This window comes from Psittacula echo, assembly GCF_963264785.1.
Source record: "Psittacula echo genome assembly, chromosome: 4".
Classification (NCBI taxonomy): domain Eukaryota; kingdom Metazoa; phylum Chordata; class Aves; order Psittaciformes; family Psittacidae; genus Psittacula; species Psittacula echo.
In genome coordinates this window covers 80,295,364-80,312,565 of record NC_137738.1, presented here as the reverse complement: position 1 = coordinate 80,312,565, position 17,202 = coordinate 80,295,364, and the positions used below count along the sequence as shown (strand labels likewise).

The 17,202-nt window shown below is 36.5% G+C and overlaps 1 protein-coding gene across 1 annotated transcript in view; it reads right to left on the bottom strand.

The window, feature by feature from the left end:
• Nucleotides 1-17,202, bottom strand: part of EYS (eyes shut homolog) — a gene marked incomplete at its 5' end in the record, with an annotated part of 835,842 nt that overhangs the window by 367,872 nt on the left and 450,768 nt on the right. The window contains one exon of the mRNA XM_080615919.1: nt 1,770-1,894. Within this exon, the coding sequence (XP_080472045.1) occupies nt 1,770-1,894 (125 nt within the window). The remainder of the gene's footprint in view (nt 1-1,769; nt 1,895-17,202) is intronic.

Genomic DNA, 17,202 nt, shown 5'->3' with positions numbered 1-17,202 from the left:
TGGACAGTGGGATTGAGTGCACCCTCAGCAAGTTTGCTGATGACACCAAGTTGTGTGATTCGGTTGATACACTGGAGGGAAGGAATGCCATCCAGAGGGACCTTGACACACTTGTGAGGTGGGCTGATGTTATAAACTTATGATGTTTAACCATGCCAAGTGCAAGGCCCTACACCTGGGTCGGAGCAATCCCAGGCACAGCTACAGGTTGGGCAGAGAAGAGAATCAGAGCAGCCCTGCAGAGAAGAACTTGGGGATGTTGGTCAATGAGAAAATGAACATGAGCCAGCAGTGTGCGCTTGCAGCCCAGAAAGCCAACTGTATCCTGGGCTGCATCAAAAGGAGCATGACCAGCAGGTCAAAGGGGGTGATCCTGCTCCTGTACTCCGCTGTCATGAGACTTCACTTGGAGTATTGTGTGCAGTTCTGGTGTCCTCAACATAAAAAGGATATGGAACTGTTGGAACAAGTCCAGAGGAAGGCCACGAGGATGATCAGGGGTCTGGAGCACCTCCCGTATGAAGATAGGCTGAGAAAGTTGGGGCTGTTCAGCCTGGAGAAGAGAAGGCTGCGTGGAGACCTCACAGCAGCCTTCCAGTATCTGAAGGGGGCCTATAAGGATGCTGGAGAGGGACTCTTCAGTAGGGATTGTAGTAATAGGACAAGGGGTAACGGGTTCAAACTTCAACAGGGGAAGTTTAGATTGGATCTAAGGAAGAAATTCTTTACTGAGAGGGTGGTGAGGCACTGGAATGGGTTGCCCAAGGAAGTTGTGAATGCTCCATCCCTGGCAGTGTTCAAGGCCAGGTTGGACAGAGCCTTGAGTGGCATGGTTTAGTGTGAGGTGTCCCTACCCATGGCAGGGGGGTTGGGGCTAGATGATCTTAAGGTCTTTTCCAACCCTAACTATTCTATGATTCTATGATTTATAATTGTTCAGAAAATTTATTTTCATCCCACCCAGTAGATACAAGCATGGATATGTGTGACAGCAATAATAATAAATGTTAGTTAAAATGTTCAGAATCTCTTTTCAGTCAACTTTATTAAATAGCTAGTTAAATTCTGTAGTTGCTGTACATTGCCTATTTGACTGTTTGCTTGGTCAGTAAGTTACATTACTAAATCACACAATCACAGAATTATAGAATATAAGATTGGAAGGGACCTCAAAGATCATCTAGTACAACCTTTCTTGGCAAAGCATGACTTACACAAGATGCCCCAGCACGCTGTCCAGCCAGATTTTACAAGAGTACAATATTGGGGAGTCCACTCCCTGGGGAGATTATTCCAAAGGCTGTTCTCATTGTGAAAAATTTTTCTCTTGTGTCCAACTGGAATATCCCCAGGAGTAACTTGTTTCCATTACCCCTACTCTTTTCCATGTGACTTCGTGTAAAAAAGGTGTCATCTTCTTTGTAGTCACCCTTTAAATACTGGAACATGGTGATAAGGTCTCTCCTGAGAGAAATCATACATAATAAACCTAGCTCCAGATAATTCTTCAGACTTACTTAATGAACTGGATTTAGTTTTAAGTGTTTCTAACGTGCTTATTAGACTAGTCAATTCTCTTCAGATTTCATTAAAAAAACTTGACATAGAGAGGTAATATTTGTGCTCCCTATAGGTTATATACAAATAGTAAGTTTGATATAATTTACCAATTTTCTTGGTAGTAGCATTGATGCAAGGTCTAATAAACTATCATAATAAATGATAATAAAATATCATTGTTTAAGATTATTCTGTCAAACGCCAGTTACCTTTTTGACATTTACAAGTGTATCCACTGATACGATCTTCACAGGTTGAGCCGTGTAGACAAGGCGATGAATTACACTCATTAACTTCTATTTCACAAAACTGTCCAGAAAATCCAGCAAGACACCTGAAGCAAACAACATTCAAAAGGGTTATACTATGCATAACCATCATATAAAATATAGTTTGTGAAGAAAAAATAGAAAATGTATAATGTACGTGTATTAACAAAGACACAATCTCATATATTCTTTTCTGATTTAAGAAGTACTTTACTGGAACTCTTCCACACTTTACATTTTAACCCTTGGTGATCTGTTAGAGGATTTATGATGGCAAAACCCAATAACCCAATCACAGATTTCACATCTGGATCATAATCAAACATAACAGTCTCAATTATAGTTTACTGGTTCTATCAAGGTGAGTACAAACCTTTCTCAGAGTATTATTGAGAGACTGTCTACTAAAACAATTTAGCTAAGTAACTTCAGCGTATGTTTGGAAAACTTCTTGTTAAGAAGTGTTGCACCATTAAATGTAACTACTGCATGAAAACTAACCTTCAGGGTTATTTATCATTCTAGTTATCAGATGTTAGTCATCTTGAAAAAACTCTTCTGTTTGTGTATTTCTGGTTGCAAATCCTACGTGATCATATATACCAAAATACTATGATTTCATACAACTAACCCAAATAGACTCACAAGACCTCTAATGAAGCTCAGAAATTTTACTAATCTCATAATTGACACATCCTTGTATACATATGCACTTTACAGATATACTCAAATATGTTTTGCAAAACAGGGCCCCATGATGGTATTTACAATACTTGTTCTTTTGAGATGTGTCGTACATGGATACATTTCACATGAGACAGTGTATTGAAAAACTTCTGTTGTCAAGTGGGTGGTGCACATCTTGTATGTTGTCTTGGCTCTAATGAAGAGCTTAAAACTTTATGCCCCATTTTAGGGAAGATAAGTACATTAACAAATCACGTTACAGTAAATTAGAATAGTCATTGTCACCTACTCCTCAAGCTGCTACATTGTGTGAATGCAAAACACATCATTATGTGATTTATATTTATTATTATGAAATTTATTTTTACTATGAAATAAATTTATTATTTAAATTTATTATTATGAAATATCTGCAGTGTCTACCTGAGCTTTCTAAATCCTGAAGCAACAGAGAAGGATAGACCATGGAACAGGTATGTGTAACACTTCTGAAAGATTATGACACTGTGCATCAGTAATTATATTTTCTTTTATTTCTGCCTTGACTATTAGAATATATTTGTTTCATTTTATATGGAATACACTCTGGACAATGGGAATTTGGAATCTATCAAGACAATGACAGCAGATTTCCCAAAGTCTGCATCAGTTACAGATTGCAGCAATATACTGCTTGGAAAATGTACAATTTGAAGCACACACTATTATTTTTCAAATACTTAATTATAATGTGCAAGAGAAAACTTAATGAGTGAACTGTAAGGCCATCTGTGTAGCTCTTTGGCCACAAAACACTAAGCAAAATCTACTTACTGAGAAGATACACTTTGGCCTTTCATCCTATCAGCAAACATAGAATCATAGAATCATAGAATAGTTAGGGTTGGAAAGGACCTTAAGATCATCTAGTTCCAACCCCCCCTGCCATGGGCAGGGATGCTTTACCCTAGACCAGTTTATAGGGATTTCAGCAAAGATCTTTTTCTTTTTTATCATTCTCCACAGATTTTTTTCTCTCATAAAAAACGCTGACATAAAATGGTACCTTTTTTGTTGCACCTTTACATCAATCATTATCAGGATTGACCATCTTATTTCGGGCATATGAAAATGCAATATCTGAACAAAAGACTGAAAAGATTCTATTGAATTTGATGGATTTGAAACAGATAAAATGTAACTTCAGTACTTTTATACTGCAGTAAAGAACAGAAATGAGAATAAGCATCTCAGCAAACAGCTCAGCTGAGGATTAGCATGGTGTAGAAGGGGACAGTTTATTTTTTTCTTCCAGAATAACATGGCCAAAGAGACACCTTTAAATCTTCTATGTATCTGAAGGAGCCAGTTCTTTGCAGTTTTCAACCTGCAGCTGACATTAACTGCAAATTGTGATAAAATCATACTTGCAAACTTTCAATTTTGAAATCTTTCCTCACTCCTCATTAATCTCAGCTGGATTGGAAACTCTGTCTTCTAAAATGAATTCAGGAGTTTATTAAGATGATCTTGAAGGTCGTATAGGAAGCTAATGGGCATTTAACCTAGTTATAACAAACACTCTTTCCAAAGTGACTATATAAAGTAGCACGACGAAGAACAGAAGTGAAGAGAAGAGGTATACATGCCTCTAAGTGTCTAAACTGACCCTTAAATATATACACAGGTTTAGAATCAGTGGCCAATTTCACCGGCCATCTAGTAAGACCTATCTTACATCTAAATTAAAACCAAGCCATATAGGAAACCTGTGAGTTAAAATGAACCTTAACTGTAACTATAATGTTTTAGGCACTTCCAAGCTGAAATTCTGAAACCCGGAGCAATCTATTGTTCATTTTAAAGGTGCACCCTCTTTATGCTTGCCCTTTGGGCTACTGGCTGATATGAACACAGAAAAGACAGGTAATATGTAAGAGATGAGTTTGCTTATCAATAATTATTTTACTGAATATGTCTTGAGAGAGATCAGATGGGATATTTGAGAGAGAGCAAGAATGCTAAAATAACAAGAGACTGGGAACACTTAGGATAGGGAAACACAGGCTAAACAAAGATCCAAACACCAGTGGTCTTATTACACAAAAGAATCACTCAAGAAATGGAAAAGGGAAGCAAATTCTAAAGAGTGAAGCATGGGGTTTAAAATCATACTTTAGTGACAAAAAGTAAAAGCTATCAAGAAACAGAAAAAATAGAAGGGTCAGGCCGTGCCCTTTGAGTGATAAACTTGCCATGATGCTGCTCAGCTGGACGTAGTAATAGCTAGTGCCCTAATGATGCTACATTGAGGCCATGAATATATTTATGCCCTCTTCACCAAGGTTGAAAAGCAGCAGCTCTGGGATAAAGACTGTTCTTGTAAAAGACCAATTTCCTCATCCTCAGTGTCAGTATCCAGTCTTTCCAGTAAGTAGTGCTAGTCTACCTTTGGTTTCCTCTTCCTTGCCTATACCCCTACGTCTTTGAAGGGTGTTGGGAGTGCTAAAGCAGAGATACTTCCATCCCTATTCTTTTAAAGAAGCCATGCTTCTATCACAGCTATTTTCAAATATGGTTTCAAGTGAGATGTTCAGATTGAGAAGTTCGTTAGTTATCACTACATACTTCCATAACACAATCATTGCCATAACCATAACACCATCCCCCAAAGTACTGAGATAATAGAGACTGCTATGTTATGCCTTGATAGCACTGAAGATTGTTTTGCTCACAGAGGTAGCTGGCAAAAAAATTCAGAATTTTACACTTTCCACTGGTACTTGATATCACAAGCGGTTGCAGATACCTGGGAAGATCCAGTTATTTGGAAAGCAATAAGAAATCTCTTCTGCCTTGGTCCTGAACAGTAGGGCTATGTAGTATGGTGTCTGCATAGTTGTTTCTCTCACTTATTTCTCTCTTCCTCTGCTGCTCTGCAGCAGGCTTTTATTCCCATTCTTAAGCCCACATGCTCTATCACTTTTGCTGATGGGCTCAGCCTTGGCCAGCAGCAGGTGTCTTGAAGCCAGCTGGCACTGGCTCTGCTGGACATAGTGGAGGGTTCTGGCATCTCCTCACAGAAGCCCTCTCTGTAGCCCCCCGCCTACCAAAACCTTGCTGCACAAGCCCAATACACTCTGGTATTTATTTTGTCAGATACAGCATTCTAGTTTTAGTAAGATGATTTCCACTATGGTTTTCATTATGATTCAGTATGGATTGATACAAGATTCTCTTTGTTCCTGCTCCACATGGTTTGTAGTACTTTGATTCAGTTACAGTAGATGGAACAGCTATGCACTGAAGGCTTTTTTTGCAAAAAAATCAGTCAGGACATTTAAAATGAATGAGAGAGGCAATGCACAAACTCAAGAAAAAGGCCGGAAAGGGGCTAGGGAATAGGCCTGTAATGGGCTAAGTATAAAAGCAATTTGCAAGCCTGAAGCTGGCCTGCACAGTTTAGGCTACAAGAAAGACAGCTTATTCAGGATGAAGACTTAGCTGTCTAAGGGGTGCCCATTAATATAATGAAGATCTGTTCTTTAAATCTAAGAAAGCTGCCTAGATATGAAAACACAGCTCGTGTTGTCCATATGTGCTTGGCTGACCTATTTAGAAGACATGAATCAGGTCCTAAGAAACATTCACAAATGTAGTAATCTTAAACCACAAATTAAGCATTTACTATTGTAATATTGACAGATTCACAGAACTACATGAAATTGTAACATTATTGATATTTCGTCAACTGAAGGTTAGAGAAAATGCCATTTACCTGATCTCACAGTGTTGTAGATATCGTACCCCAAGGCTAGTTATGCAATGGATTAGAACTGGGCTAATTGTTAGTAATAAGAAGCATCCTTACTTTATATATAATATTTAACAATCTAATGCAGCAGATGCTGCACATATGAGACTGATCCCAGGTATTAACTCATGGTTTTTATTGCATTAGATAAAATTAATAAATGGCAAATGCAGCAAGGAAAATTACCAAATAAAGAAAGAAAATATGGATACCTTATTTTGTTTTTAGTTGGACATTATGATTTATGAGTGAATAATAAGGTAGAAACACACAGCTCTTGTAATGAATTCATACAAATTACACTGGGAGAATGAAGTAGTTATTTTTCCATTAGTTCAGAGCTAGTCAGATCAAGCCTAGGAACATCAATGTTTAACACCAATGTTTCCATATGAAAGCAACAAACTTTTTTTTTGAGATTAAAACTAAAAGAGCAGCAGAAGAATCAGCTAATGAATCAGAACACAGTTGAGGAAAAGTCTACCTGAATGTCTCCTTATTTCCTGACTTCCTCACACTTCAGCAAAAACTCAACTGCCTACAATCTCTTGTATTAGTGATTATCAATAAAACACAAACTGTAAAAAAAATCTGAAGCATCCCCACAATACATCTCTATGAAATAGGAAGCTAAGTTGTTTTACAAACTTGTTATATAATAAGTACGTAAACAAAAAACTTGCAGTTATTTAAACAAATAAAAAAAATAAGCAACTACTTCTACAGAAATTAAAAATTTTATATTTTTATCAGTATTGGAAAGATCCATCAGAAAACGGGTAAATGAACTTCACAGACTTGTTCAAGCATTTTATGCAGCAATTGAGTTATTCAAGACAAATCCGAATTTTATTGGGGTTGCCAAAATATTTTTAACTTTTGCAGACACATTCTGTATTAAAAGTGAGTAAATCAATAAGAAATTTCAACTTCTAGATGGAGTTTTCAATAAAAATCCAGGATGTCGTATGTGAATCTTCTGTAAAAAAGCAGCAGTGATAACTGTTGTCAGTTTTACCTCATCTTAATTATCTATTGTAAGGGCTACTGGCATATGTACATTTCTACTACCCCAAATATTAGATAAAAAACAATTCCAAAGGGATTGATTAATGATTAAGAGAACTCAATGATGTATTTTCATCTATGACAATTATAGTGCAGCCACAGTAAAATTTCTTCTACATGAGTAAACCTTCAGCATCAGAGAAAATATGCAAGAACTGAAATGTCAGCCAAATTTTTCCCTACAACTCTACTTCATATCCTATTGTAACTCATCGCTCTTTGAGTCTGTTTTGTAGCTCATCTTTTGAATATTTTTTATCTGTACCCTTTTCCTCCTCTCTCCCACTCTCTCTTTTATCTGCTTTGTGACCTTTTACAGCTTATGAATAATTTGTGCATCTGTGAGATATAAGGTTCAAAAAAAACATGGTTCTATAACATAGAAGTTTATTCGGTTTATCTGGGAGCAATGATTAACAGCAATTGTACTTACAAGAAGAGCATTTATGCTGTAACCTTTACCCGCCTATGTGACTCATTCAGCCTTGTAAAATCAATGAACTTTATGGACCAGTCTACAGTATGAAATTTGTTTGTGGCATCAATTTTTCTTCATGTGTGTTAACCTTGATGAGTGAGGTAATGTTTTGTGTCTCATAATTAGGTCATTAGGATTTGGGGCAGAATAATAGATCATTATGAAAAAAACCTCTCCTGAGCAACTGTGTTAGCTAAATAGTCTTGTAAATGTGCAATCTCTTTTGACATCAGTTGTGAATTTTTTCTTGTCCAAATTTGCATTCTCTATCCAAAATAAATCTAGTTAACTGCTCTACTGTAGCAGGCCAGCTCTGTCACTACAAATTTACACTGGAAATGCTATACATTATTAACAAGCTATGAAAAGTCACTGGCTAAATGTCATGGTAGCTGAGATATAGCAGCAGCTTGGGATTCATATAGCAAACAGTTTAGTTTTAATCATCTTGGACCACAAGGTGCCTTGACATTTGCAAGGCAACTTTCTCCTTTTTAACTTCCACTGGAATCAGACCTCTATTATCTCACCCATAATTCTCAACTTTAAATATGATGGAAGGTTTTACCTTCTAAATTAAAAAAAGTGAAAAATCAATAAAACATGGATCAATTAAACCTTATAATTCATTTAATCGATGCTCATATGCCACCTTGGAAAGGAAAAAAGGAAGAGCAAGAAAAACAAGATAATTCAACCACCTTCAGGATTATGAGAGACATTTCCTGTGAAATACATGACCCTTACCTTAGCACTACTGATGCATGACCCTCCTCAGCAGTATTAACACTGAAAACTTTTTAAAATACTACAAAACACGTTAATTTTAAGGAAAAAATGAGGAAGAGCACCAGTTTATTTTAAGTATACATAGTATTACAACATGATTCTTTAAATTTTTTTAAAAATTTATTGGAAAAGAATTAATCTATGGTGCCAAATAAATTTGCAGTCATTATCATACTTCAGTCTCTAACAGCCAACCTTTTGGATCATAAGTTCCAGTGGAAGCCAATGCATCATTTTCTTCCAGATACTTTACTATTCTAAACTATGCATCAAGCAATTCAAACAGCTTTCACAGTGAGATTTATCAGGGCCTTCAAGTAACACTAAAATTGGTGTGCTTTACAGGTGACATAATGAGCTCATCCTGGTGGAAACTGTCCCACACGTTTCACCAGATTTTGGTGATTTATTACAGATTTTGCTGATTTCTTTACAGATTTTGGCCTTTTATCACATTAAGTAATGGAAAACTGAAAAATTAAGGTATCATATGGGAAAAATGAGAGGTAATAAGTACAAGTTACTCCTGGGCAGATTCCAGTTGGAACACAAGAGGAAAATTTTTCACAATGAAAGCAATCAGCCATTGGAATGATCTCTGCAGGGAAGTGGCGGATTCCCCAACATTGGATACTTTTATGATTCAGCTGGACAGTATGCTGGGACATCTAGTATAGGTTATGTTTGCCTAGAAAGGTTGTACCAGGTGATCTTTGAGAACCCTTCTAGCCTTTTATTCTACAATTCTATGATCACATCAAAGCGAATTATCTGCTGTCTGGTCACCCCTCTGGTTTGAAGATTGTGGATGCTGGCGGTGACCCAACCAATGTGTGTGCTATATAGTAAAGAAAAAAAAGTGTGCTTTTGCTCTTATATTCTGAAAAACAGCTGTGGGGGATTGACACTGGTGTGCATGTGTGTGTGAACTCTTAGTGATTTCTGAAATCCTGTGGTGGATCAGCTTATATCTTTGTTGTTACTGTAGTTTCACTGATGAATTAAACTGATTATCTCCATAAGCACAATGACTCTCAGTTCAAAATAATATGAGTCAATTGCCTTATCACTAATACTAATGAAAATTGCTTCGCCTGATAGCCGTTGAAGTAAGTTTCTATTGACAGAATATGAGAAACCAGCCAGTAGGGAATTTACGGAAGTCTCCTGAGAGAGCTTTTCTCTGATTATTTTCTCTAAAACCCTTCCCAAGGGTGATACTGTGATTAATAATTTTAGAACTGACAATGAAACTTTCCCCACGCTACAGGTCTAGCATATCACATCATTTTTTTTCTTTCCTTTCCCTCCTCTGAATCTCCTTGGAGATACTGTCAAAAATGAAGCAAGTTTATTTATCTTTGAAGTAAAATTTTGCTTAGAATGAAGTAAAAATAAAATATAGTTACCCACGGTGGTCAGGAAATTTTACTTCTATTTTAAAGAATAGATAATGTGAATAAAACAGGAAAAAAAAAAAGTAATAACACACTTGGGACTGTATTTGATTTTAGAGGTCTTTCTTTCATTTATTCAAGTACAGTTCCTATCTCCTTAGCATCAGAGGTCCTCCTAGAGACTTATAACCTCAAGCAACAAGGCTCATCTTTTTCCTTTCTGCTTTCTTTCTTAGCTTATGGAAGAAGTCACCCAGTGATTAAAATATTTTAGAGTTGAATAAAAAAAAAAATATTAGAGAAAAATTAAGTTGAAGAGTCACATACATAGTCCAAGAGATCTAGGTTCAGATCTTGTAAATGTTCTGATTTTCATAGTCAGGAACTTCTCCATATACATCACCAGTTTCTATAGAATGTAGCTTTGCAAAGGTAAAAATAATTTGAAATAGGTAATTCATAGTTCCCTTCTGTCTGAGAACTGTTTTTAGAACAGGAGCTACAAACCATAAGGTTAGGACCTTACCCATATGTTCACAATTAACAGCCCCAGATTTTCACTAACAATCAGAATTTACTGTAAGCTTACATAAATCTCTGACTGGTTTAAAGACATGAGACATTTATCACCGATTTTTGGCCCCATCTCTACTACATATTATTGCTTGAGATTTATATTCACAGGGGTAAATATAAGGAGGAACAAACTAATACATCCACACTTTGTAAGGAATGAAGGAAAAAGAAGCAGCTTACTCTTAGTCCTCTTAGAAAACTCTGTCAGCATGCTATGCTAGATACTCTAGTGCAAGGCATCCTTCTTCACAGAGGAGAAATATTGCATGCTATGGCCCAAAACAGATTCAGGTAGTTTAGATAAGATTGAATCTGGAAGCTCTGCAACTTTTCAGCTTCCTTCTGTGTTTGAAAAATAGTTAACAAAACCGAGAAATTATCACCTTTATATAAAAGGAAAAAAGAAAGAAGAAAAAAGAGAAAAGGAAAAACAGAAAAAAAAAAAAAAAAGAAAAAAGGAAAAAAAAAAAAAAAGAAAAAAAAAGGCAATGCAATGGCAGAATAGTAAAGACTGTATTTAGACCTTTATTCCTGACTGTAATACTGTAAGTGCAATGTGGGCTAGATAAAACTCTTTTTTTGCTACTCAGGACACACAAAACTATGGAGGGCACAGTCTACATTTTTATTTAAAAAAGTATCTGGACAATAAGGGTCTTTCTTTATTCTCACAGAACGTCTCAGGACCACCACAACGCATACTAAAAATTTGCTTATAAAAAGTTCCATTCTTTCTAAGGTCATTCTCGTTATAAGAAACCTTAAACTTTCTCAGCCCACTTGGGTACAGTCTTTATTTTCCCTAAGAGAAAAAGCAGATTTTACTGCCAGTAAAATCTCCCACTGTGGTTAACACAGACATTCTTATTAAGTGATAAATTGCATACTTGCTAAATCACAGTTGGTGGGGTGTGACCGAGTTGTAAGAAAGGTTAATCTGTGGAAGATCAGGCAAGAATGAATGCAGTAAAATAACCAGAATGGCTAAGCCTTGATGAAAATCTGCTAGAGTTAACACACTCCTTTCTTTATTTTATTAATTTACCCAACTGGAAACTAGATGCATTTCTTCACACACCACTCGTGTGGGCGGAATTAAAGGAGGAACTAGCATGCGTGTCTGTGTGTGTTTGTGTGTCCTTGCTTGACTGATGAAAATCCATCATTCAGGCATTTGCTAAAATAATCCAGATTTGCACTCAAATTTCACATACATAAAAGCTATCATTAGCTGGTCAATCCATGCTCAAACATAAGTTTCCCTGACCAAAAAGGTCAGGAACTAATAGTTCTTATGCATAAATATGTTAAGACAGGTCCTCAGCTGATGTGAAGACTCATATCAGTCTTGACATACGTCTGTGCTATCCAGTATTCATTCACAATTCTGGATACAACAAAACAGATTAATATCAGACACCACTTTCTTACTCTTCTTTGTTTGGTCCATTTCCCTTGGTTTAAAACAGTTCTGTTCTTATTTGAGTGTGTTGAGAGCCACGCATATGAAAATGGAAGTTTTGAATTAGTAGTTTTTATATAGCTCCACTTACAGATACTGCTTTTTAATGTCTTAGTGATCTCTTTGTCCTGCAACAGCCACCAAATCATGATAAAATTAGCCAAAAATGGTCTTCAGCCTATTCCAACCAAGACAAAAAATGAATTAAAGCTATTTTTATTTGTAGTGCTCCCCATCCCCAGCCATCTAAGATCTCCTCATTTTCAGAGGGGGAAGGTTGGTGCATCCAGAGAGAAATTAATAGTTTACATATCTATCCATTCTACCTTGCGATCTCCAGAAAGTAACTCAACTGTTTATTTCAGGAAGGGATAATTTGTAATTTGAGGGTGCCTGTTGCTCCATTCACTAACAGCAGAACCCATGCAATTTTTTTACACAGATGCCAAATTTTTGCTAAGCAGATTTAAGCAAGATGAACCTCATTATTCATCTTACATTACTGGGTTTTGTATCTGTAGTAAGATGTATTTGTTTTTTATAAAGCCAGTTAGCTAAAAACCATATTTGCTTGTTTGTTCTCTAAAGTTTCTCATTACTCTTACAATGATTTCTGCTTATAAATAGCCAGAATCAAATATTGTTCGTGAGAAGCATTTTATTTTGAAAGTCATAAATTATGGAAAAGTGACTGCAGTAAGGGATTTCTGTTTCCAAAAGAACATGCAAAGCACTCACTGTTCCAACCTGAAAGCTATCCTGAGGGAGAAATCTACAGGAGTATATACTGGATAATAAAATTCTCACTGAAATTAAATGTACTCTTTGAAGTTTATTTTTTTTGTTGTATTTAAACTACCAAAGATGTTGCTCTAGACATAGGAGGATTTCTGAGGCAGAGCACATCTCAAAGCTAAACCCAACCTTGGATTAGTCACACATTTCCTAAAAGATGTCTGGAATGTAAGGACATCTGGTTTGTAAGTATATCTGCTTCACAGCTATTCATCATAAGGAAAAAGGAGAAAACAAGAAAAACAACAAATGAAACAGAACAACACAAACCTTAAGGAGCAATAGATAACTGAGATTGTAACAAACTTGAGACCTTTCAGGTCACTAAATGATGGGACACTGAAGGAGCTAGTCAAGTAGAACAGCGGAGAGGTTCAACCAGAACTTCATAACAACAATAAAGGAAACAATATTATCATGCATGTGATGGGAATAGCAATAGAAAGAAGTAGTCATGTGTAAATAAGTTTCTTATCAGTATGCTTCTCTGGCCAGTCTCTCCAATCAACCTCCATGGTCTGTGCTATCCTCTTATTAAATTCCTTTGCTAACTATTTTCTCTGTAACCATTGCTCTGTTGTGTGTGTGGACATAAGTAGCCAGTGAATTTAAAGCTGGACTAGCAAACGAGAAGACCAGCATCCCAAAACACCCAAGGTCTGAGCTTGCAACTGGGTAAGGGGCCTATTGTGTGACTACGGATTTTGGACTTTAGGTCCACACTAATATTTGAGGAATCCATGAATATAGACTGACCTGTGGGTAAAGATGTAGAGGTTGTGTGCAAGTTCTGCTAGTGAAAATCAACACCATCAGCCAGAGAGAAAGAACAGGATTAGGTAATCATGCTAATCATTTATCTGTGAACTGGTGTTTAGTTTATGTGGGTGCCTGTAAAGGCACTTATTGTGTGCTGTGTGTCTGGCAGGGGGTGAATTTGCATTTTTGGAATTTGAATGCAGCCTTTTTTCTGGATGGATGTGTAAATACATAAACAACAAAGAGACTAAGTTGGAAAATCCTCTGGGCTTGCTTCTCAGAGTCTACCAGATCCACTTCTCTCCCTTACTATTCCTGTTTTTCAATTTGAAGTATGAATTCAGAGAGCTTTGGGGAGTTGACATCTTTTCTCACTGCCTTGGAAACTTGTCAGAAGACTAAGCTGTTGCCTTATTGGTCACTGTTTGCAAACTCTGCTCATGTAAATAGGACTACAGGACTACAGGTTAACTTACTTCCACTGACCTCTCACAACTTCACTCTATAACTGACCTTTGTCAGCACCAGAAAAGGTTGGTCCTTGAATTGTCCTTACAGCTGAGGCACTCATTTGTGTGGTGGGTTCGGTTTTTTTGCCATTTGTTTTTCGGTTTTGGGGTTTTTTTTTTGATTTGGGTTTGGTTTTGGTTTTTTTGTGTGGTTTTTTTTTTTTTTTTTTTTTTTTTTTTTTTTTTTTTTTTTCCATATTGTTCCTTTACTTTTCTTTTGTGAACCACTACAGAATCTAATGTGAGAGATCATTGCCAATATTTCATGCTCCCTCACACTAAGTGCTTGACCTAAATTCCTTTGTGTATATTAGCTTATAAAACAAGTGAAGAGCTCACAAAATGCTGAAGCTAAAGGAGAACAGGAGAGATGTTACCTAGAGAAATAACCTTTCTGATATAAAACATTCTGTACTTCAGTTAGTCTTGTTTTGCAAGTACTATTTAAGACCTCCATACTTCCCAACTCTGGCAATAGTTATAATACAGAATCATGAGCCCTTCATTAGCAGGCTGCTATTTACTGTCAGGACCAACCTTCCTACCCCCTTAGCTTCTTGTTAGAAACCCCAGGGATGATTTCACAGTGGCTGTCTTGCTGATTCTCAGTGTTAGTCATTCTGAATTTGCATGGTTTAAAACCAAGTGAACTGTAATAAATTCAATTTGAGAATATATTCTCAGTTTTACAAACAACATCACAGTTTGTCCTGTGTCTCACATCTGTAGTCCTTTAGCTCAGCAGATACGGTATTGCTGAAGGAAAAACGCAAGGTTTGTTCTAACACTGCAAGACCACTGGGCTGGGGCTTATCAGGCATGATTTGTCTGGACTTGTCTTGCACTTGCCTGGAGCTTTGTTTTAGCTTTTTATCTCTAACAGACTGTTATCTAATTTGTCTGAGTTTTGCTTATCTTTGTACCATTGTGTGGTGCTATGTCTCTTGTTATAATAATTCTGATATAGCTCTGTAACTAATGGCGATAACAAGTACTATTCTAGTGACAAAGTTTATTGTGCACAGAATAAGTTATGTGGTATTGTGGAATAAAAACACTGGATAACGGTAGAGGCTTTGAAAAATATAAACGGGATGACAGATCAAGGCGAATATAGACGAATCATCACTGACTAATGATCATTGAAAAGATGATACATTTGGAGCTGGGTGAAACTGGCTTAGGGTAACAAAATGCAAGCTTCCAACATAAATAAAACAAACCTTATGTAACAAATGCAGATGTAACACAGAAATGCAAAAGCAGTAAGGTGTAGAACATGTTAGAAAATGCTTTAAAATATCCCTCAAGTATGAGAAAGAAGAAGCCCTCCACTGCATTCCCTTGGAAAAGAATTCAGGATGACAACTTACCTTTTCCATTGCTTTTACATTTCCCCTGAATTAAACCATTGCAAGTATAAAGTCTGTTTGTCTGTTAAGAGTTTAATAACTATTAAACTATTATTACTGTGATTCAACTGCAACAATTGGATAACTTGCATGGTAAGTCTTAGTACTTTTGTAACTGGACTGTTAATACTTCCTTGGCAAGACTACAGTAAATTCTTGGCTTTGCATATAAAGCATGTCCCTAGTCCTGAAGTTTTCATGTGGCATACTGGGAGAGACAACCAGACTTAAGATTTGGTTGAACCTTTTTCCCCCATCTTTCTGTCATACCTCCAGTGCACTCTCAACCTACAGGCCCTGCTGGGTAAAAAACAATCCCCCTGATCCCAGACTGGGTTGATAAAAGGCAGAAAACTAAAATATATATTATGGAACCCAGACTGAAGTACAAAAGTGAAGCAACAGTTTCACCTGGAAAAAATGTTACTTGTTCATGACTAGTTACTGCTACTGTGTCTTTGGCTGAAGAAAGAAACACTGAAAGTTTTCCCATGGCAGTGGTCAGGGGAAGAGGCTGGTGAGCTACCATAGCAAGAAACTCATATATAAAAAATGCCTCTAATGGCTAGGAACAACTAATTTTAAATCAAAACTGTTACCTTAGATTCCCCAAAAGCGTGATCAAACTCCCCAAAAGCACAATCAGACAACATTACAATCTGTCCAGATTACAGGCATCCACAGCAATTTCTGTGCAGCAGACATTTTGGGAGAGCATATAGCTCCATTTAATAGTAGTAGAGAACACTGTCAAGTCAGTTTATTTATCAAGGGACATATTTGACTGCCATCAATGTAGTTAAAACACTTAAAATCAGCATTCCCACAGAAAAAGTCAGAACAACTCTTTGAAACGCTAGACAAAGCTATAATAATTCTTGGAGATCTCAAAACAATTTTGACACAATAAAAAAAAATAGTGAAAAAAAGAGAGAAGTTGTGAAGAACCAAACATAGTTTGAGTGATAGTTTCATGAATGCAAACATAGTACTTATTGTGCTGTTTTTAACATGTATTTATTGCTTTATTCAAGATGACTGTAGAAGAATAATCTAGAACAGTACTACATACCAACTTCTGGGAAAGACTGTATAGATGTCATTGGGTGTGAAACAAGAACTGATTTTTCAATAAGAGCTTCTCACATTAACCAGAACATTAGTTGATTTTCTTCTTATACTGTGTAATTTTAAGATCATGTATGCAAACAAAAAAATCTCTACACTTTGTTACTAATACATGCCTTCCACAAAACATTCACAACCACTTTAGCTGTTGATAAAAAGCAGAAAACTAAAATACACATTACGGATAAAATGAGTATTTACAGAAATCAGTATTCACACTTTCTAAGTGAGACTGAATGATAAAAGTAACTTTCTTTCTCCCCATGACTTTACATCTTTCTTTTTCTTAGCACAGGATATTCTTTGAGGATATTTATACCTACTGCATGAGAAGGAAAAATTTATGCCTTCCTTACATTGTCTGTCATCTTACAGATACTCACGACTGTGTTACGCTACCAATGCTGCTGCGAAAAGTTAATCTCCAGTTCCTGATATAATCTAAGAAACTGATTACTATAGCCCTTTCCACTCCCCTACCCCAAATAGATAGGATGAGTATTAGCATAAAGATGGTGCC